Here is a 22,128-nt window from a genome sequence, read left to right as displayed (position 1 = left end):
GTCCTTCCCCTTTTCCTAGTGTTGCTATGCCTTTGCTAAACCAACTTCAGAGGGTGCCTCATGGGGCTTTTAAATGAGCATGGAGATACACTCAATGCACACACAACCCTAACTGTCCACTGGAACAAAAAATGTTCAGCCCAGTCCCATGCTTGAGGTTGCATTCCTATGCAGCCTTACTCTGCAGCAAAATCGTTTCATGTTTTAGAGCTGGTCTTGTGTTAACAAGCATGACTTGTCCCCTTAGCTAAGCAGGGTCTGCCCTGGTTGCATATGAATGGGAGACTTGATGTGTGAGCACTGGAAGATATTCCCCTCGGGATGGAGCCGCTCTGGGAAGAGCAGAAGGTTTCTCTCGCTGGCTTCTCCAGGATAGGGCTGAGAGCGATTCCTGCCTGCAACCTTGGAGAAGCCACTGCCAGTCTGTAAAGACAATGCTGAGCTAGATAGACCAATGGTCTGACTCAGTATATGGCAGCTTCCTATGTTCCTATAGATGCTTCCCTCATACACACAAGAAAATCTTAAGTAAATTTAACTAAAGGTTTATTTAGCCACAACTCAATTTTCTATTTCTCCTTTCTATCCCTTTTTCTTTCTGACTCTTCTCCCACACTTTCTATAGGATCTCCCCCTGGGACAAATGTCCAAACAAACACTGCAAAAGATTACTGGACAGAATACAACAAAACTCAATTTTTAGAAGAGGACTTGTTTTTCAGAAAACATGAATAGGATCAGGCTTTGGGATGTACATCCTTATCCGGATTTACAAGTCTCTGCAGATGCCTGCAGTTACATTGCTACATAGCTAACGTTAGTAAATACATTAGTAGTGTGCACGGATCGGTTCGGAGGCCATTCTACTGGCCTCCGAACCGGTCCGGACAAGGGGTGGTTTTAGTTCGGGAGGGTTAGGGTGGGGGGGTCCATTAAGGGCGGGGGGGGCTTTACTCACCCCTCCCGCGCTTTGCTGCTTCGGCGCCATAATTACTTTAAAAAATGCGCCGCAGTATCATTTGCCGCTCCGGGGCTCCTTCTTGACTGCAAAATCGGGCGGCAGGATACTTCCCTGCCGCCCCCAAAGCCCCCTCAAGCCATTTGAGCGCTTTAAATCTCGCCCCGGACCGAGTGCTAAAGCGCTCGGGCGGGCGGCGGGGAGATGTCCGTCCGTCCGCCCGCCCCCTTCCCTGCCTTCTGCGAAGTGCAGATGATCCTAATAGGCAGCAGAGTTCATGATAAAAAAGGCGCTCTCTTACTGTAAGTACCCTGGACCCAAGCACTTTGTATTTCGCTCAGAAACATCGCAGCAGCCAGAGCAATACTTTTAAATTCAGTGTTATATGGTCCCTTTGGGTAGTCCCAGAGACCAATCTGGCTGCTGCATTCTGTACTAATTGTAGTTTCTGGACTAAATACAAAGGCAGCCGCCTGTAGAGTGCATTACAGTAGTTAAGTCTGGAAGTTGCCAGCATATGCACCACTGTGTTAAGGTCATTTAGCTCCAGAAATGGGCATAGCTGACTAGCAAGTGCTCCTGGCCAGTGCCTCAAATTGAAAAACCAGAGAGAGTTTGGGATCCAGGAGCACTCCTAAGCTACATACTTGTTCTTTTTGGGGAGGTATAACCCCATCCAGAACAGGCAGATCTAAACCATCTCTTGGATGCCAACCCTCTACAGACAGTACTTTTGTTTTGTTTGGCTGATTCAACTTCAGCCTGTTATCCCTCATCCAGGCCATTACCACCTCCAGGCAGCCATTTAGGGAAGATATGCCATTTCTTGATGAGGTTGATATGGAGGCTGGGGCTAGGAGGAGCCCCCACTGCCGCCCATGTCTCCACTGCAACGGCCTCCACTAAGGCCCTTTCTCTTGTCCACCAGGAAGACAAGAGAAAAGAAAAGAAGAAAATGCCTTCTTTATTTGTAAACGGGAATCCTCATCAGATCCCCCTTTACAAGTATGATTGAGTGCAGAATGATGGCACATGTGACCGGCCAGTGAACTGGTTCTTAGAACTGGGGCCAGTCTGGTTCAAACGGGCTGGCCAAATTGGGCTGGCTCAATTTGAACTGTAGTTCAAATTGAGTCAGCTCGCACATCCCTAGTGGGCAGGCAGGCAATGGGGAACACTCGCCCGCTCACCAACCCACCTCGCCACTGTGGCCTCCACTCACTGCGGAAGTGGTGGGTGGTGGAAGAGGTGACAGCAGCAAGGAGGGCGGGTGGGCTAGTGGGCAGATGTTCCCCATTGCCCACCCCCAAGATGTGTCAGGTGGAGGTGGTGGGGAGGATGCTCCGCATCACTCACCAGTGCCCACCCTCCTGCCGGCTGTAGCCAGGGTTTGTCCAGGCTGTCCTTCAGGAGGCTGAAAGGTGGCTTGGAGGATCCTCCACCGCTGATATCTCCGCCGCCTCCGCAGCAGCCTCCACTAACGTATGAAATACCCTTTCTCTTGCCCCCTCCAGCCTTTAGGCTAGGGAATGCCCCCTTTACTTGTGAAGGGAAATTTCACTGGATTCCCCTTTACAAGTATATCCCCGAACTGTCCGGCAAACTAGTTCTTAGAACCGGGGCCAGTCTGGTTCAAACTTGGACTGGCACCCCCCTTTTGGGAGCTGGTCCATTTAGACCTTGGACCAGTGGGCCTGTTTGATTCAAACTGCAGTTCGAATCGAGTGGGTTCACACATCCCTAGCGGGCAAGCAGACAATGGGGAACACTTGCTCGCTCACCCATCCACCTCACCACTGCGGCCTCCACTCACTGTGGAAGTAGCGGGTGGCAGGCTTCCCTCTAAGGTGCACCCGTGCGCGCGCATAACAACCCCCGGGTCCCCATGCAGCCGTTTCTGGTGTGCACGGTCTCTGCTGTGCCTCCCACCGCCGTCCAACTACCCAGCACCGCATTTCCCAGGCCGGGAAGGGAAACATTGCCCCATTTCCCCATCTCCCCAGCTGCGCCGCCACCACACCACCTCTGCCTTCTCACTCCCCCCTCCCCGTCCTCAGCCTCCACCTCTTCCAGCCAGAGGAGGACAGAGGGAGGATGGGTGGTGGCGGCGGCTCCCCTCTGGCAGCCCAGAGAAACTGGAGGTGGGGGCCTGGGGGCAGGGGGAGGGGGAAGCCAGAGGAGGATGGAGGCAGGAGGATGGGCAGTGGCTCCCTCCAGCAGTCCAGAGAGGCAGGGTAAAAAAGGGTTTTTAAAAATTGCGCACCACAAAGAAGGCAGGTGGGCGAGCAGGCAGATGTTCTTCATTGCTTGCACCCTTCCTCACAGCCGCTTCCACCACTGCAGTGTGTCAGGTGGACGCAGTGGAGAGGAGGGCAGGCACGTGCTCCCAATTGGCCACTGGCGCCCACCATCCTGCCTGCCTCCTGCTATGGCAGACGGGTGAGCGGGTGTGCCCCAGGTTGTCCTTCAGGGGGCTGGCGGGGGGCTTGGAGGAGCCCCCGCCATCCACCACCACTGTTGTACCCTTTCTCCCCCGCCCCCGCCGCCTTTAGGATAGGGAATGCCCCCTTTATATGTAAAGGGGAATCGTAACTGGATTCCCCTTTACAAGTATATCCCTGAACTATTGCACAAACCGGTTCTTAGAACCAAGGCCGGTCTGGTTCTCACTTGGACCTGCACCCTCCTTTGCCTGGCCTGGTTGGAGGCAACCACTGGGACAGGTGGGGTGTGTGTGTCATGCTATGCTCCTTTATAACTGCTCAGAAGCCACAATGAGCTCAGTGGGGAGTACGTTCAAGTAAGTAGCCACCTGCACAGCGGGGAAGCAACTCGCCTAGGGAGCAAGAGGCTGTTAGTTTCAATCCCCTGTATTGGGCAGCAGCGATATAGGAAGGTGCTGAAAGGCATCATCTCGTGCTGAGCAGGAGCAAGCAATGGTGAACCCCTTTCTGTAGTCTACCAAGAAAACCACATGGCTCTGTGGTTGCCAGCAGTAGACACACCAACCCGACAGCACAACCTTTCCTTTCTTAAGTAGCTGCATAGTTTTGCAGCTCTAGCCTGTTTTAGAAGCTTAGTGGAAGCTACTCCTCAATAATCTACTCCATTTCAGCCCGATTTTTGGTATGCTGAGCAGGACGTCTGATTTCGATGGGACTTGCTGCCGAGTAAGCATGCTGGTGAGTTTACCCATGGCACACTGGTGCAGCGGGGAAATGACTTGACTAGCAAGCCAGAGGTTGCCGGTTCGAATCCTCACTGGTGTTTCCAGACTGAGGGAAGCACCTATACCGGGCAGCAGCGGTATAGGAAGGTGCTGAAAGGCATCATCTCACACCGTGCGGGAGGAGGCAATGGTGAACCCCTCCTGTATTCTACCAAGACAGGCTCTGTGGTTGCCAGGAGTCGACGCCGACTCGATGGCACCCTTTACTTTACACTTACAGAAGTGTGCATGTCTGTGTGTAAAAAAACTAGATTGATTGTGGGTGGGGAGTATTAACTCAGAAGAACACGTTTCACTGAAGATAAAGGGACATAGAGCACAGCTAGTTGGAACCAGCAAAAGTAGGCTGCTATTGGCTTCTTGTTCTTGCTTCCGAACGTATATGCCTTTTTCTTGGAGGGACGCCTCCTCTTCCCCGCCTGCTCTCACTTTCCTCCCAGGCCAGCCTGCTCCAAGCAGTGCTTCGAAAGCAAGCCCTCCTCAGCCTACACCGCTTGCTCCTGTCCTGGTGGGCGGGCAGGCAGCGCCGGAGTCAGTTTGTGGGCGGTCTCCGGCTCCTCCCCACTGCTGCACACGTGTGGCTAAGATGGCGTCTCCCATGGCAAGTCAGGCTGGGACAGCGTTGCGGGACTTGGCTTTCCTCAGAGCGTCCTTGCTTAGGAGGTGCAGCCCGGTGAGTGCGCCCTCTGGCCCGAGTACCTCCCCGCTTCTTGGGCTTCAGGACTGCCGCGCCGCCTGTCAGTGGTGTGCCCTGGGGGAGGAATCGGACAGCACAGCAACGTGCTTTCCTTCTCCCTGCAGGAGGGAGAGTTGGTCATCCTCCTTTCTCCTTGGGCTGGATCAGGGGTGTGGTGGTGGGCGCCTCTCACCACCACCGCAGACTTGCCGCGGGATGGGCCTTGTGACTTCTGCTTTCCCCTACGTCTATGTCTGCAGTGCTGGGGCTCAAACACCGTCTCTTAAAAAGATGTGCAGGGTGTGGTTGTCGTTCCTCAGTTGTTAGGTTAAGGAACTTTGCATTTTCTCAGGAACACTCTGGTATGCAAGCTTTTGCTTAGGAGCTTCCGCCCCAATACCACTGGGTAATACTGCAAGCCTCTGCATGTTCCCTTGGAAGTAAGTTCCAACATCTTCAGAGGTACTTACTCTCTAGCTAGTGTGTATGTGTGGTATTCATCTTGAATCTTTAAATTCACAGTCTGTTCTAGGCCCTGGAGGTGTTCAGCAATATCCCCTTGATGGCATCTTCCTCCTTCTCACTCTCCACAGTAGACCCAAGCCTCTCTGCTGTGCCACCCAGAGACAGAGAGGGTGAGTGCGGCCAGCACTTGCTTCTTGCAGTTGTGTCTATCACATGCTGCTTACTCAAGCTAGTAGCAGAGGCCTCGCTGCAAGGAGCAAGGTCCAATCCTCCGTTCTGTTCAGTGAAAGATAGTAAATGAGTCGAAGATGGCTTGCCAGAAACCGTCTGGTGCTGTGATCCTCACTATTTCTATAGCAGGGGGCCATAGCTGCCAAGAGGGCTTGTTCTGTGGAAGGGAGGGGAAGGGGGCAATGGCCTTGGCCACAGTAGTGGGAAGGAGAGAGAGAAAGCATGCGAGGAAGAAGGGAGCATGATAGAGAGTGTTGGTTGCCGCCGCAGTGGCGGCGGCAGCAAGAGAGTATTGAGGCGGATGGGAGCAAGGAAAAGAGCAGGGGCCAGTGTGTTGGTGGTGATGTCGGTGGGGCGGGGGGGGGGGAAGAGAAAGCACAAGCAAGGGAAGAAGAGGAGGGCAGCAAGCGAGAACCCGCACAATGGCTGAGTGACTAGAGTGAGGAGGAGCAGAGAGAGGCAAGCCAGGGGCCGCCACTGGGGTCTGTGCAATAAAGAATAGTGGCCTAGTGAAGGTGGTTGCTGAGATTCCACCATTCTGCTCACTCAGTGCAATGGGAAGGGTTGCAGTGTCCCAGCAAGAGGGACAGTGGGACGGAGATGTGTGGCTCCGGGGCATGGAGATTCCTGCCTGGAATCGTCTCACTGCTGCTGACCAGGGGCATGGTTCCCAGTGGCAGTGTTCCTTCTAACAGGGATTCCCAGATGTTGTTGACTACAATTCCCATAACCCCCAAGCAAAAGCCATTGCAGCTGGGGATTCTGGGAGTTGTAATCAGCAACTTCTGGGACTCTGTGTTCGAGGGAACACTGCCCAGCAGTTGCAGCAGCTGCCCTCCAACTTGGTTGGTCCCCCATGGTGTGCTCTGGTTTGCAAAACTGGACGCTGTGGGGCCTGGCGGAGTTGGAGGGCAGCTGCTGTTGCTGCGGCGGGGAGCTCTGCTCTGGGCTGGCAGCTGTGGGAAATCTCCATGCTGCTGACGGAGTGCAGTTCTTGCCTGCCACAGCAGCCACCCTCCAACTCTGTCAACCACATGGCACGCTTTGGTTTGCCGCGCAAAGTGCGCTGTGGGGCTTGGCTGAGTTGGAGAGCAACCATTGAGGAGAGGAGAGCTGGTCTGGTGGTAGCAAGCATGACTTGTCCCCTTAGCTAAGCAGGGTCTGCCCTAGGTGCATATGAATGGGAGACAATGTGTGAGCACTGCAAGATATTCTCAGGGGATAGAGACACTCTGGGAAGAGCAGAAGGTTTCACATTCCCTCCCTGGCATCTCCAAGACAGGGCTGAGAGAGATTCTTGCCTCCGATCTTGGAGAAGCCACTGCCAGTCTGTGTAGACAACACTGAGCTAGATAGACCAATGATCTGACTTGGTATAAGGCAGCTTCCTGTGTTCCATTGCGACAGGTGGGAGTCGCACTCCAGGTTGGCAGCGGTGGGAAATCTCCCTGCTGCCACTGGTGGAGCACAGCTCCCACGTCAGCTGGGGAGCTCCTGCCTGTCACAGTGGTTGCCCACACAGCTCAGTCCGGATCCACAGTTTTGCACTGCTTGCCGAACCTGAATGTGCCTTGGCCTGGCTGAGTCGGAGGGTGGCTGCCCTGGCAAGTGCGAGCTGCGTTCCAGCTGGCGGTGGTGGTGGTGGGGAGATTCCAGGCAGGAAGCTCCATGCCCCAGGGCCACACATCTCCATGCCACTGTCCCTCTTGGTGGGCCACCACACCCCCTCTCGTGGCACTGAGCCCCGCGCTCCAAGGATAGCCCTGCCCCTTACCATGAGGAGTGGATTTCTGCTCTCTGTTGAATGAGAAGTGAACCCCAGTTCTTTCTCCCAACCTTGGAGCTGCAGAAGTACTTGAGTAGTCCCCAGATCCAATGCAGTGAGGAAGGCTGAGGACTGGCTTTACTCCGGCCAGTGCAGTCTCCAAATAGCCTTTCTAGATCTGGAGCCAGGGAGAGTTCTGGCCCTTCGAGCTGCAGAAGCCCCTGGAGCACTTTGCTAGTGCAGGGCTCGTGCAGGAAGTCGCTGACACTCTACCTCTGAAGCTGACAGGGTGTAGACCAGTGTTCTGCAGTGCATCTCCCAACTAATTGTTGGACTTGTGTGAAACTTGTGCTGTAGCTGAATATTTTGCACAGTCCCCCTGGCACTATGCAGAGGCACCATTCTCATTGTGCTGTGCTGTGCATTGCCCAACTCTGGTAGTGCTCCTTTAAGAGAAATGGAGACCTCTTGAGCCCTTGCACCATCTTTGGATGGCATGCATGGAGTGCTGAGAAGTGTAGCTCTTCCCAGTGTTTCCCCCATAGAGCCCTCTCTGTCTCAAAGGGGGCTCCCAGCGCTGAGAAAACAGCAGTACTGTGCAGAGGTTATCAGAGTGGGAATAGTTGAAGGGGTGTTTTTTTTTGCCCAGGTGGTCCCTGCTTGAAAAATAGTGCATTGGGTATAGACAATACTGAGCGATGGACCAATGTTCTGACTCGGTATAAGGCCTGTGTTCCTATGGGTGAAGGGCTTCTGCTGCTTGGCTGTGGTGCTTGGATCACCTCCGCTGCACCACAGGCAAGGTCTTCCTTGCCCCCTGCTTGCCTGAGGCATCCAGAATGGGCAAACTTGGTACCTGGAGTCTCATGGAAAAAGGAAATGTGGGGGTTTCTTGGCTGCTGATTGGTGAAGGCACCCAGACAACATAGGAACATAGGAAGCTGCCATATACTGAGTCAGACCATAGGTCCATCTCGCTCAGTATTGTCTACACAGACTGGCAGTGGCTTCTGCACGGTTGCAGGCAGGAATCTCTCAGCCCTATCTTGGAGATGCCAAGGAAGGAACTTGGAGCTTAGATGCTCTTCCCAGAGTGGCTCCATCCCCTGAGGGGAAGATCTTACAGTGCTCACACTTCTAGTCTCCCTTTCGTATGCAACCAGGGTGGACCCTGCTTAGCTGAAGGGGACAAGTCATGCTTGCTACCACAAAATCAGCTCTTTTCCCTGTACAGGAACAGTACAAGGACAGTAGATAACCATAATTTGGCTTGGTGACTAAGGCCAGCCAAAAATGTTGTGTATCTGTGCTTTGGTCTGTTACCATGTTTTCATACAGAACTGCAACAGAGTGTCCTGCCCTCCCTGCCAAGGATACACTTGAAATATTGTGTGTAGTGTCATGGTGTAATGACCTAAAGGCCACTACAGTGTAAAATCTCTCCTCTCCTCTCCTCTCCCTAAATATTACAGAATGGCCTTTAGCTTCCCCTACCAAAGACAACCACAGGGTTCTGTGGTTGCCAGGGGTTGACACCAACTCATTGGCACACTTTACCTTTACCTGCTAGTTGTGATGTCTACTTCACATTTTCTCTTGCATTTAGTTGCTGGTGTTTTAATCACATGGCTCTCCTTCAGTGCTAGGCACTCTGGTTTCTTCGGAGTTAAATGCCTGATATTTAGCTGTGGGTTTGGGTTCTATGGATAACTGACAACATATGGTAAAATAGATCAACATTTAGTAAGATGAAAGGATGCTAGAAATCATGCACCACCTGGAGTTGCAGAAATGCAGTTAATTGGTCTTGACTGACTACAGTTACAAGAATTTTCCATGATGGGTGTACATTAAATTCTAAGAGCATTTGATTTTTTTAAATATAAAATTTTATCAAATGAGAATTATGGGTGAGTACTTGCATGTACTGGTAAGTTGTGGCACCTTTCCTAACGAGAAGGTTAGTCCACTGAGCCAGAGTCATGCCTGAAACAGCTGTTGGTGAATGATTAGAGAGCGAGTGGTGATACAGAGTTTGCTATAGACTATTCATTTTAAATATGTTCCCTCGGTGTACCTGGCACTGAGTATAGCACAAGCATTTTGCTCCCCATTGAGTATTTTATGTTTTTAATGAACTACAGTTTAAAGATACTGGGGCAGTTCAGATGATACTTTCAACGCATGTTTAGATTCCTTTACCCGTGTACAAATGATTAACCAAATGGAAAACCACACATCTAATGTAGGTATTAGAATGTGGGGTAGTCACTATCATGTGATTAGATGATCATAAGAATTGCAATGTGGTGTGCCCCGTCCCCCACTCATTGGGGGAATGACTTGACTAGCAAGCCAGAAGTTGCCAGTTCGAATCCCCGCTGGTATGTTTCCCAAATTATGGGAAACACTTAGATTTGGCAGCAATGAAGCTGCTGAAATAAACAAAGGCATCATCTCATACTGCATGGGAGGAGGCAATGGTAAACTCCTCCTGTATTCTACCAAAGACAACCACAGGTCTCTGTGGTTGCCAGGAGTCGACATTAACTCGAAGGCACTCTTTACCTTTTTGCATTGTAAACAGGACAGAGTCCAGGATTGGATCATCCAGTTATGTAGGTGGAACTTAATTTTGGCATGTGTTTTTTCTCCCTGCCTGACATGGAGAGTTGTGAGAGAGCTCTTTTAATCTCTGCTCCATCAACTGACATAGATTGGTGTAAGTCCTTGTAAGTGCTGCTTGCAAGACAAGTTTGCTGGTTACAAGTTTCACCCACTTCAGCCATTTATTTTTATTATTATTATTTTTTTATTCTGCTATTTACACACAGTCTACCAGATGTCATTGACTGGATTTAGTACTTCAATTATTGGGCCCTTTTCAAGGGTCTAGGATAACTAAAGAAGAATGAAAGATATTCTCGTAGTATTCCGAGTAATGTGGCCTTCTGTAGTTGATGTGTTGTAATTTTATTGATGCCCAAGGTGTCGAGATAGTGTTCAAGTTCTTTTGGTACTGCACCAAGGGCACCAACAACTATTGGCACCACTATTATTATTATTATTATTGTTGTTGTTGTTGTTGTTGTTGTTGTTATTATTATTATTATTATTATTATTATTATTATTATTTTATTATTGCTGTGACAAGAAATAAAGGAGCATTTTACCCACAAAGCCCTAAGGGTCTACCCTGGTCCCTTGTCTTCATTCCAGTGCCCCACTTACCAGAGCCTCACTTACAGCCTTTTCAGTCATCCCCCCCCCCACACCCCTCCCTGCTGAGATCTGAGAAAGCATTTTGCCGAGATCGTAGTCAGTTTCGGAGTGAAGGAGAGGCTGCAAGAGGAGAGAGCTCAAGGTGGGGTTGGGGAAAGTTATGTCCAGTTATGTAGGTGGGACTTACTTTTGGCACAATTTTTTTTCTCCCTGCCTGAGAAGTTGTGACAGAGTTCTTTTAATCTCTGCCATACTAACTGACATAGGTGGAATCTGCGCTGCTTACAAGATAAGCGTGCTGTCTCCAAGTTTCACCCACTTTTGGAAATTAATGAAATGTGAAAAACTGTGTGTGTGTGGCTGAGTTTCAAACATGATTTTATTTTTTGCTGTGACAAGGACAAAAGGGGGAGTTTTACCCACTAAGCCTTAAGGGTCACCCGGGTTCCTTGATTTCTCTCCCCATCTTCCAGAGCCCAACTTACAGCATCTTCAGTCTTTTCTCTCTCCCCTCCATGCTGGAACCTGACAGAACATTTTGCCCAGGAACATCCTAGTCAGGTTGGGAGGGAAGGTTGCAAGGGGAGAGAGTTGAATGTAGAGTGGGGGGAAGCAAGGCCACCAAGCAGGTCCCTTAAGGCATAGGGGTCACCCTTCTTCCCTTGCTGCTTCTTCCCCACTTTCCAGCATTCCACTTGCAGCTGCAAAACTGTCTTTTTATTCTCCAGCAGAAACCTGCGGTTGTGGGGTTGGAAAGTGACCCTTCCCTATAAAAGGGTTTGTCCCCCCCCCCAGTTTGGAGTATACTATATTGCTCGCTATCAATCTGTCTGAATCTGCTTGGGTCTCGCTCACTGACATGAAACTCCCAGACCATACAAAAGATAGAAACATCTATCTAGTTTTTGCAGGTAGGTTCCAGACCTTGCCCAGACTACCAAGAAACAATAACAACCCCAAACCCCACAAATATGCATTACCACTTTCCCGGAAACTTCAGGGAAACTCTCCCACTGAAAAGCACAGGCAAGCACTTTTACTAATGTATATACTGGGGTGCACCCTGAGATCTCCAAACTTGACTGTTTAATTTGTGTACTTCAAGCTAGCAAGAAGGTCAGTATGTCTCCTTAGAAGACAAAAGAGCCAAAGCTCTCTGTTCTGCCTTGGAAAAGAATTGCATCTCACAGCTGATCATTGTGCATGACTCTATCGTGTGACAGATTTATATCAGTGGGAAGGTACTGTGTTTGAAGTAGGAAATGCATCAAAGGAAGCCTGGGAACTCGAGAGAGCAGAGTGATAGACCTGCATCTGTGAAAGGAAGGTACCATGGAATTCTAAACTCATGACTGACAGAATACACTCTATCCATGTTGGTCTGTTCATCTGAATCTGTTTTCCAAGTGGATATTAAAAAGACACAGATATACTAAATGTGTGCTTAAAAGTATCCTCTGAACTGGCTCACTGAGAATCATAGAACTGGAGGAGGTTTTGATAAGTCAGCTAGTCTAACTCCTTACTCGATGCAGGAAATCTAGAGCTGGAACATCCCCAAATAGTATCTATCCAGCTTCTGCCTGAAGACCTCCAGCATGAACTTGAGCAGATTGTCTACTGAGGCAAACCATTGGTCCATCCAGCTCAGTATTTTCTACTCTGACTGCTGGGAGTCATAGTGCATGTCCAACAACATCTGGGGACCCATGTTTAAGAAGCCCTAAGCATTATTTTTTTAACGTTGAAGTAAGATACTCTTAACAGCTTTGATTGATTGATTGTAGAGGAAAGCTGGTTTTGTGGTAGCAAGCATGACTTGTCCCCTTAGCTAAGCAGGGTCTGCCCTAGGTGCATATGAATGGGAGACTAGAAGTGTGAACACTGTAAGATATTCCCCTCAGGGGATAGAGCTGCTCTGGGAAGAGCAGAAGGTTTCAAATTCCTTCCCTGGCTTCTTCAAGATAGGGCTGAGAGAGATTCCTGCCTGAAACCTTGGAAAAGCCGCTGCCAGACTGTGAAGACCATACTGAGCTAGATGGACCAATGGTCTGACTCAGTATATGGCAGCTTCCTATGTTCCTATACTGCCTGATATCGAAATCTCCAGGCATTTTACAACATGATATAAAAACAATATAAAACAGTTAAAAATTCATAAAACAGATACAAACACTCAGTAAATAAAACATATTAAAATTTCAGTTAAAAGCCTTTGAGAAAAAAAGGAACATCTATAGGTTCTTCCTAAAAGCAAACAGAGAAGGAGATGCTCTTATTTTAGCAGGGAGCGTATTCCGGAGCATCGAGTGTATTCCAGTTTGTTGCATACTTTGTTGTGTATCCTATTTTTTTAATAGTCATTTGACACTTATGGACTTCATGAATTTCAGAGCCCACAGCTCAGTTATGCTAAATTTTATTACAATATCATATTGTAGTGACTTTAAAATATCCAGATGTGCACTGTGTAGAATTCAAATTATTTCAAACATCATTTCAGAATGTTTTAATGTGCATGTGAATTTTGCTCGGCATCTTTCAGTTCAAGCATCCGGAGAAACAGCACACACAGGTGCCCTCTTAACCTTTTATTCATCTGTTGTTTTGGATACTGTTATCATCCCTCTCATTGTCAGTTATGCTGTCATTTTAGTGCCTGAACATATTCAGTTCAAGCACTTTGACTAGAAATTCTGTGATGGGCTCGAAACTCTGTCACTTCTGTGGAGGGATGCACAATATTTTTGATCATTTTAGGAGGTGCTGTGAGTAATTTTTTGTGGTGTTTTCTTTGCCTTTTGGCGGTGTTTTCTTTGCTTTTGAGTGAAAAAAGGCTTTGTGGACAGTAGCAATGCCAGGAATACCATGGCTGTCTCCAGCCCCTGGGTCTCACTGGCTGCCATTTTCCTTCCTGGAGAGCACTAGGGAATGATAATATGTCGTGACTAAAAGAGCTATATTTTTCTAGGCTCTTGGCTATAGGGCAGGAGTTCCCAACCTGTGGTAGTCCAGGTGTTGCTGAACTACAATTCCCATCATCCCCAGCCACAATAATTTGTAGCTGGAGATGATGGGAGATTACCATAGGTTGGGAACCCACACTATAGTGTGCTTTCAACCAGACTTGTACCATGTATGTCTGTGTTTGGAGGGTGGATTTGGTTATTATGGGTGGGTTCCAATGATACAATGGCAAGTCGGTTTCTGCTACATGCTGGTGGTTCCTGGTGCAGGCTGCTAGTTCTCTATCTTCCATGTCATCTAAACCCACCTCCACCAGCCAATTTCAAATCTTGGTTACAGATGTCAGGTGGCAGAGGGAAGAGCTGCTCAGCCCCCTGAAACTGATGAGTTCAGACAACATGGAAAGTGGAGTACTAGCGGCTCGTGTCAGGAGCGAGTGCTCTCCATGAAACAGTAGCTGGCAGAACCAGGCTTGCCACTGTATCTGCTGCTCTGTTTGCTTGCTAAACCATTTTTGTGGATTTTCTTGTCTTTGCCAAGCTAATCAGGAGATGGTCTTAACAGTAACATGCCACAACCAACATAATTTTCAAAAATGGCAAAGTATGTCCTTAATTTACAGCCTGTTTTTAAAATTTGCCCCTGCTAACTGGGCAAAGAGGCACCTTTTACCGTGGTGATTCTCTTTATTTAGCAGGGGGAGAGTAACTGGCCCTATCCACCCCCAGCACAGTACTTCCAGTGACTGTTGCTGGTGTGTGTCTTATGTTTCTTTTTAGAATGTGAGCCCTTTGGGGACAGGGAGCCATCTTATTTGTTATTTCTCTTTGTAAACCACCCTGAGCCATTTTTGGAAGGGCGGTATAGAAATCGAATTATTATTATTATTATTATTATTACTGGTTAGAACTGGGTTCCCACTAACTAAATGAATGCATTAGTTGATAGATCTACCATTTACTAGCTTCCAGTCCTATTAATATCTTCTAACCTAAATGTCACTTGGATTAGTTTGGACTAATTGTTGCAAGAATTTTACATAAACACTTCTTCCTTCCTTCCATTTTTTAAATTTTTTAAAATCTATTTTAGATTCTTGTTATAAAAGGGCCTTTGAGCAATGCCCTTATCTGTTTTCTCTACTAATTAATTAGAACAGAATTAATGTTCATGTTAAATCAACTGTAATATTAATATTGTCTTAAAATGAGATTATAACTAGTCTTTAATGATTTTTAGGGTAACATCTATTTGTGATTAGTATTTCATCTGCAAGTTTACTCTCTGAGGTCAATACCTCCCCCTTCTCCTTGCAATTCCATTTTAAACTATCTTAGTCTACAGATATATTTATTTCAATTAAAACTGCCATTAACTCTTGTAATGGAAGGCAGACTATCTTTGTGTAATATACCAATATATTCATTAAATAATATTACAAGAATCTGTTGAAGAGAAATTACTTATCCTCCATAAGTAATTGTACAGGAAGCAACTGAGAAACAAGGTTTTGATATTTATTACTAACTAAAATGTAGGCTAAGAGGGGAAAAAATCAATTAACAGTCTGCAGAGAAAGAGAACCTCTCAGTTTGAATTCAGGACAGCAAGCGAGGAACAGACAAACAAACAGTGACTCCACTCCTAAGCCAGTACATAGTCGCATTCAAGCATAGACAAGCATGTGCATGGCAAAATCCCAACAGAATCAATATGGGTAAATATGGGTAAATTTGCAAATTCTTGTACTTGTAAGGTCTAATTCAATTTCAGGTTACACAAGGTATTGGGAGTGTACAATTAAATCCACCATCGAATCAATTCATGTTGAATTGGGGGTGATTTGCAATTGGGGGTCTGTGATTTGATTCGACCTTGAATCAAATCGCATTGCATATTTTGATGCATACATATCCCTATAAGATATTAATACAGGATGAAACTTCAGATCCCTATTGAGGAGCTATTGTTTCCATGTTCATGGAACACAGGTAGAAATACATGGCAGCACACTGGCGAGGCCTGTTAATACACTACCTGGCCATGCCACCTCCTGTCTGCTCCATGTTCAGTGGCCTTTTCCATGTTCAGCATGTGTCTATAGAGGTAAATGTAAGGAAAGTTTCTACCTATGTCCTAGAACAGGCATCCCCAAACTGCGGCCCTCCAGATGTTGCTGAACTACAACTCCCAGCATCCCTAGACACAATTTTTTGTGGCTGGGTATGCTGGAAGTTGTAGTTCAGCAGCATCTGGAGGGCCGCAGTTTGGGGATGCCTGTCCTAGAACCTTGGCCACAGGATACTAGAACGCAGGGAAAGACTAAATAGAATCTAAATGTGATCTTGTTGCATGTATGTTAAAACAATTTTTCATGTTCACATTAATGGCAGTGTGTTTTCTGGTTGCCTAATACAAGCTAACTACAGTATTTATTTGCATTAATGTATTTGGTGCATTTTCTCCTCCTTAAATGCTATAATATGGTTCCTGTATAGAACTAAACTTAGTCCTTGTTCTGGCAAGGTTCTAATTGTGCGAAGGAAATTATTCTTAGTTGCAACCAGTTAATTTTTAAAAAAACTGCTAAAGTGGGGAGAGGATGAAGATGGTGAGAGAATGCTTTCAAATTCATTTTCTTTGTACCCAAAATGCTCCAAAGCTTTTTAGCAGGACTATGAAATATTAAATGTGTTGATAAAACATTTCAATTAATTCAGTGTCTAATTACTATATTCATATGAAAAGACTCACTCAAAGCACATTCTTCATTCAACTGCACTACACAATGTGAAACTGTCTAGGCTGTTAATCTTAATTTTCCTTGTCCCTTTTGTGCTGTTTCTTACAAACTAAAAAAATTAGAGGTTTTGTGCTATATCTGAAATAACAGCTATGGGACTTGCCATGAGAAAAGAGTAGAGTATTTAAACACGTGCAAATTGTGGTAGGATAGCAGTTCTTTCCACATGGAGGCCCCCATCAGAAACCCATGTATAGGCATTTTTAAATTATGCAGTTTGTTACTACAAATCAAAGTGATTTGTGGTAACAAATCAATAATGTAAACAGATATCTATTGTTGGCATCTCATTGTAGGTCCACGTGTTTAATTTTGAGGATGGGGCTGTAACTCATTGGTAGAGCATCTGCTTTGTGTTGCAAAAGGTCCCAGGTTCAATCCCTGGCATCTCCAGGTAGGGCTAGAAAAGACTCCTGCCTGAAACCTGGGAAAGCTGCTGCCAGTCAGTGTACACAATACTGAACTAGATGGACCAGTGGTCTGACTCTGTATAAAACAGCTTTCTATGTTCCTACTTTGGGGGGATAAGTAAGATCTTGCTAATTTTTGAGAATGACAGCATGCTGGTATACTTGCTACTTGCAAGAGAGGTCTCCATTAAAGTCTCCGCCATCCTTATAGGTTGAGAATCGTGACAAATCGTATTTTCCAAAAGAGATATTTGTGTTGCCATCCAAGTCATTGGCATGGTACTTTTTGTACCAAACCTGAAAAAGGAGGTATGATGTGTCAGGAGTTAATCTCTGGGCTGATGCTGCATCTTGGTCCTATGGCAAGTGGTGTCTCAGAACTGGCCACTCTGTCCTCTTTAGTTGGGAACAAGTGCCAGCTTCAGCTTGCATAGGGGTATGTGTGTAAGGTTGCAGGTGCAGGGTGAGTGCATCAGTCCCTATTTCCAAAGAAGTCAGCCAAAAGGATCAAGGAGTTGGAGCACATTCTTTATGAGGAAAAGTTAAACCATTTGGGCCTTTTGTTTTAGGTAAAAAGACAACGAATGGGGTTATGTTCAAAGTTTGTAGAATTATACACGTAATTTAGAAAATGAATAGTGCTCTATTCTCCCTCTTGCATAATACTTGAATTTTATGCCACCCCAATCCAATATATGGAGAGAGATATATAGATTTAGGGCAGAGTTTTAAAAGTACAGCCCTGTCCAGGTGTTCAAATGATGAATGCCATACACACTAAAAGGGGGTGAGAAGTCCGCCCTGGCACGCCAGTGATCTCCCTCCTTTGACTGCTCATGGAAATGACTAGGGATGTGCACAGAACCAGCGGGCGGCGGCTCGAAGGTGGGTGCAAAACCTTAAGGGCAGGGGAGGGTGCTCTTACTCACTCCTCTGTGTTTCTTCCACCGGTGCTGCACTTCAAAAGGATCTCGCGTGGTGGCCGCGCACCGCCCTGCCGCTCCCTTGCCTTGTTGGACCGGAAATGACTGGAAGTACCTGACGTGCGTGTGAGCGAGAAGTACCCAACGAGTGGAGTGCCTGCCCCACTGGACCCTTTTAAAGTGCAGTGCCAGTGGGGGAAACGTGGCGGGAGGGATAAGAGCACCCTCCCCCGCCTTGGAACCCGCTGAACTGCCAGTCGTTCGAACTCCCGTAAAAAGGCCTCCGAACTGGTTTGTGCACATTCCTAGAAATTGATTGATTGATTGATTGAACATTAAATGACAAGTGCGTCCATGATTGAGAGGCTGGATTGCCCGAAAGGCTCATCTTGCAGTCCATAATTATGGGATTTTCTGACAAAAGATATCATGATGGCCACTGGTTTAGATGGCTCTAAAAAGGAGTTGCACAGATTCATGGAGAGTGGCTTTTAATGTATGATGGCTAAGAGGTACCTCTGTTTTTAAAAGGAGCATGCCACTGAATACCAGTGCCTGAGGGACAATAGTGGGGAATGGCTGTTTCTTTCATGCTGTGGTTGTGTTTTTGTGGAGACATCTGGTTGGCTACTGTGGAAAATGGGATACAGAACAAAACAAACTTTCTTGTCTCTATATACTCCTTTGCCCACAGGTTTCTTTCAGTGACAGAAAACCTTGGTCCTGCCTTGCTCAAATTAATGATTACATTCTTGGTTTTTGTCGCACGGCCTTAGAAACCATAAAAACTGACAAGGCAGGTTGACTAGGTTTCTTTATATTTACACTCTAGTGGTTGGGTCTTTAAAATGTACATGGTTGTAGCTTTTTCAGGTTCTACATGAGCCTTTGTTTGGGGGAATATGGAATAGAAACCTGTTCTTTTAAAAGGAAAGCTTTCTGAATGCCTTTGAAGGGCAGGATTTGTTCAATGGCGGGGTGGGGTGGGGGGATGGACAGTGTTGATTATGTTCAGTCTCCAAGTACAACTTCTTTTACAATTCATGATGTTCACTGTCAAATCTTTCACTCCGTAATCACATTTGCTAGAGGATGCTAGTCCCCTTTTATGAACGTATGATTCATACGCCACACTTGAGTCCTGTGGTGATTGATTTCTTTGGCATCTTTCCTCTAGCTTTCCTTTAGCAGGATGATTTCAGGAAAGGGCTGTTCTTAACACTCTTCACTAGGGTGTCCTAGTGAATTTCACATAGTCCTTACTTTGTGAATTTTGTGAGCATTCTTGTGAACTGGTCTGAAAACATCTGAAAACATAATCATTGTTGTTATAAATAGGGATGAGTCCTAAGCATTTCAGTGCCTCTTTGGAGAGGATCCCAAACGCTTTGGCTCCCTGGCACCAATACATTTCGGTTAGGGGTTCTGTTAAGAGGAGACGGGCAGGTCCTACCTGCCCGACCTCCAAGCCCCCATCACCCCATGCCACCCGCACCATTGCAGAAATACCTCCTGCAAGCGGCAGCTTGTGCCACTTGGCCCTTGTAAAATGCCGCGCTGCAGCGGTGGGATGCATCCCCTGGCATCCCTTGCACAGTGGTGGCACACAAATTGCATCAGTGCATGCGTCAACACCATTTGAGTGCTTATGCCGCATGAGTGATGTTGTGGGTCACATCGCATCGGCACAGCACGGCATGACATTTTAAAGGGGCAAGAGGCACAAGCTGCCGCTTGCAGGAGGTATTTCCGTGTAAACAGCGCAGCGGTGGCGCGGGGCAGCGGGGGCTTGGAGGATGGGCAGGTAGAACCTGCTCGCCTCTTCTTAAGGGAACCCCTCACCACCCTTGGATGTGCACCAAAACAATTCGGTGCACATCTCTAGTTAAAAACACTCATATACTGCTTTCCAAAAGAAAAAAAAGAAAAAAGAAAGTCTTCAAGCAGTTTGTATAGCAAAATGTATGAGACAATGTTTCAGTGTTCCAAAAAGTTTCAAAAGGGTGCATAGAGATGCTATGCTGGTTTGAAAAGGGACAGTTGCTCTCCCCGCTCCCTTAGAGATGAGAACCATCACTTTAAATGGTACTTCTGTCAGATGATTTTGCCAGGAAGATCCAGCCAAACTGGTCTGATAATCTCGGGGGGGGGGATTATCCGGGGATTATCCCAGCAGTACTGGTGGAGCAGGACCGCTGGCGGCCTGTGTGTGGCTGCGGCAGCGGCCCCGCGTGGTTTGGCTCCCGAACAGAGCCTTGAGGAGAAGAACCCCCTTTTCTTGTTTAATCTTCATATGAGAAAATGCTTGGGGCTGGAGGTAGTATTTCATGTTCACAAGAGCCCTGAAGAACAGTTGTGAAGATCTGAAGCCTGGCCAGCCCCCCCCCCCCCCTTCTCCTTCACTATTAACCTTTTCAGCCCGACTGGTTTAGGCTCCTGTTTCTTCGCCTGAGATCTCTAGCTCACATGACAACTCAGCACAGCGTGCGACTCAAGAGTTTCCCCGCCACCCCAGAAATTATGTAAGCCCCCACAAAAGGCAACACAAGTCTCTTCTTTATTTCAGCTCCCTTATGCAATAGCCCCCCCGCCCCGCCCCCCCAACGCTATTATGAAGTAACTGATATTAATAGGAGAGTAAAAGTTATTAAGGTTGTGACTTCATTTTAATAAAAACTGATTTATGTCCCAGTCGGATACACGCCTGAGATAATGAATGGGTCTGGGAAGTTGTTTAACCAAAGCCTTGAGGCTCCGGGATGGAAGTGTAGTTTAACTCCTGAAGGGGCCGTGCGGCCCCTTCAGGAGCTAGTTAGGCTGGCGCTGCGTTTGCAGTGCGCAGCCAGGAGCAATTCTTCCTTGCCTTTGCAGGGAAGAGCTGCTCCTGGCTGGCACTGCAAACACAGCACCAGCCTTAGTTTAGCTCCTGAAGGGGCCGCGCGGCCCCTTCAGGAGCTAAACTACCACCCCCGCGTCTGATGTCAGGCACAGGGGGCGTGTCAGGGCTGTGAGACGCGGCTGATTGGTCAGCGGCCTGGGTTCTTTGAACCCATTGGCCCAATGGTGGCTCCGCCCCTGCCCAGCAGATATATTGGTTTGGTTTTGACAAAGACATCCCAACACACTCTTAGGGTATCCCTTAATTGGGTGAGGGGGCTGTTAATCTGAATCACCCCTCTACTTGTGCTCCAAATACCTGTTTAAACAGGTATTTGGAATGGAAGTAGCAATGTGATTCAGATCAATAGTGCCCCCCATGTGATTAAAGGCCCCAACAGCATGTCAAGAGGTCCTCATAAAAGGTTTGCCATTCCCACTGATGTCCAAGGCTTTTAAAATCTAGAACAAACATCCTTCCCTCTGGTTATTTATTTTTATTAATCGTATTTATTTTGCTTTAAATTGCACTTGGGTAGGTTGCCCAGCAGCATCTGGTAGTGAGCACTGAGTTTGGTTCTCTCAAAGAAGTTTTTACTAGCCTTGCTGCCTTCATTTTTGTTGTTTATTATAAGCTGCTTTGTAGGTCTAGGGTAGAAAAGCAGCCTAATAATAACAAAACTAGCTGAACCCTCACAGAGCATCTGTGCAGTAGTACACTGAGCCTGTGGCATCCCACCCCTCTCCTCCCACAACTCACTCTCCCCCCGCCACAACTTATTCTCTCTGTCTCTCGCTCGTGTGCTCTGACCCCCACACAACTCGTCCCTCATCTTTGGCCTGCCGGTGGCTGCTTTCCTTCAGCCCACCAGTGGGTGCTCCCCTTTGACCCACTGGCTGCCCCGGCAGCAGCCGCTTCTTCTTGGGCCACCGGCTGACCTGGCTACAGCCGCCTCCTCAACCCGTGCCCTCTTCTCGAGCTACTGACCGGCCCGGCAACAACTGCCTCCTCAACACCACCGCACCTCCTCCTAAGCCTGTCGGCAGCCTTCTCCAGGCATTGGGGCCCTGCTTGCCACCCAGCTCCCTCCTTCCCTCCCTGCCTGCTAGCCAGCCAGGAAGCCATTTTTGGGTGGCTGTGCTGCTGCCACATTCCCTCCTAAGCCCGTTGTCTGTCCCGGCACTGAGTAGCAACTCAGCCCCCGCCTTTTTATTGGTCGTGGCTGCAGCAGGGGCGGGGCTTGCCAAGCATCCCCACGCATCCCCACACCCCTACGCAGTTCTCTCCTCAGTTGGCTGTAAGATATAGATATCGGAACAATTTTGAAAATTGACAAGAAATATGGAGTACCGTAAAACCTTTCCTAACATTTTTTGCTATGTTGAGTACCATTACAAGTTTAATGGTACTCAGTGGGAGTTTTGGCCAATTGTATATTTCAGAGAGTCTCCAATTAGAGAGATCAAAGCCAGTTTTAGGAAATCATGCCAGCAAAACATGTGTAAACTTCAGCCCTTTTGCTCCAGTTTGCTCGAGCTGCAGTGCAAATAAGTAAATAACTGCAATAGAATTTTAAGAGATCTTTCCAATGATAATCCCAG

At 47.6% G+C, this 22,128-nt stretch overlaps 1 protein-coding gene across 2 annotated transcripts in view; it reads left to right on the top strand.

Moving 5' to 3' along the window:
• Positions 1-4,701: 4,701 nt before the first annotated feature.
• The window catches only part of SUCLG2 (succinate-CoA ligase GDP-forming subunit beta), a 322,226-nt gene continuing 304,799 nt past the window's right edge, over positions 4,702-22,128 (top strand). The window contains exon 1 of one of the 2 annotated variants that reach the window (XM_053299291.1): positions 4,702-4,860. Coding sequence is in view for 1 of the 2 variants with exons in the window: in XM_053299290.1 (XP_053155265.1) it covers positions 4,774-4,860 (87 nt within the window). In the remaining variant the exon portion in view is untranslated. The remainder of the gene's footprint in view (positions 4,861-22,128) is intronic. The other variant, XM_053299290.1, reaches the window with a different exon arrangement.

The sequence above is a fragment of the Hemicordylus capensis genome, chromosome 2 (assembly GCF_027244095.1).
Source record: "Hemicordylus capensis ecotype Gifberg chromosome 2, rHemCap1.1.pri, whole genome shotgun sequence".
NCBI lineage: Eukaryota > Metazoa > Chordata > Lepidosauria > Squamata > Cordylidae > Hemicordylus > Hemicordylus capensis.
The sequence above is the reverse complement of the archived record's forward strand: the minus strand, read 5'-3'. Positions and strand labels throughout refer to the sequence as shown.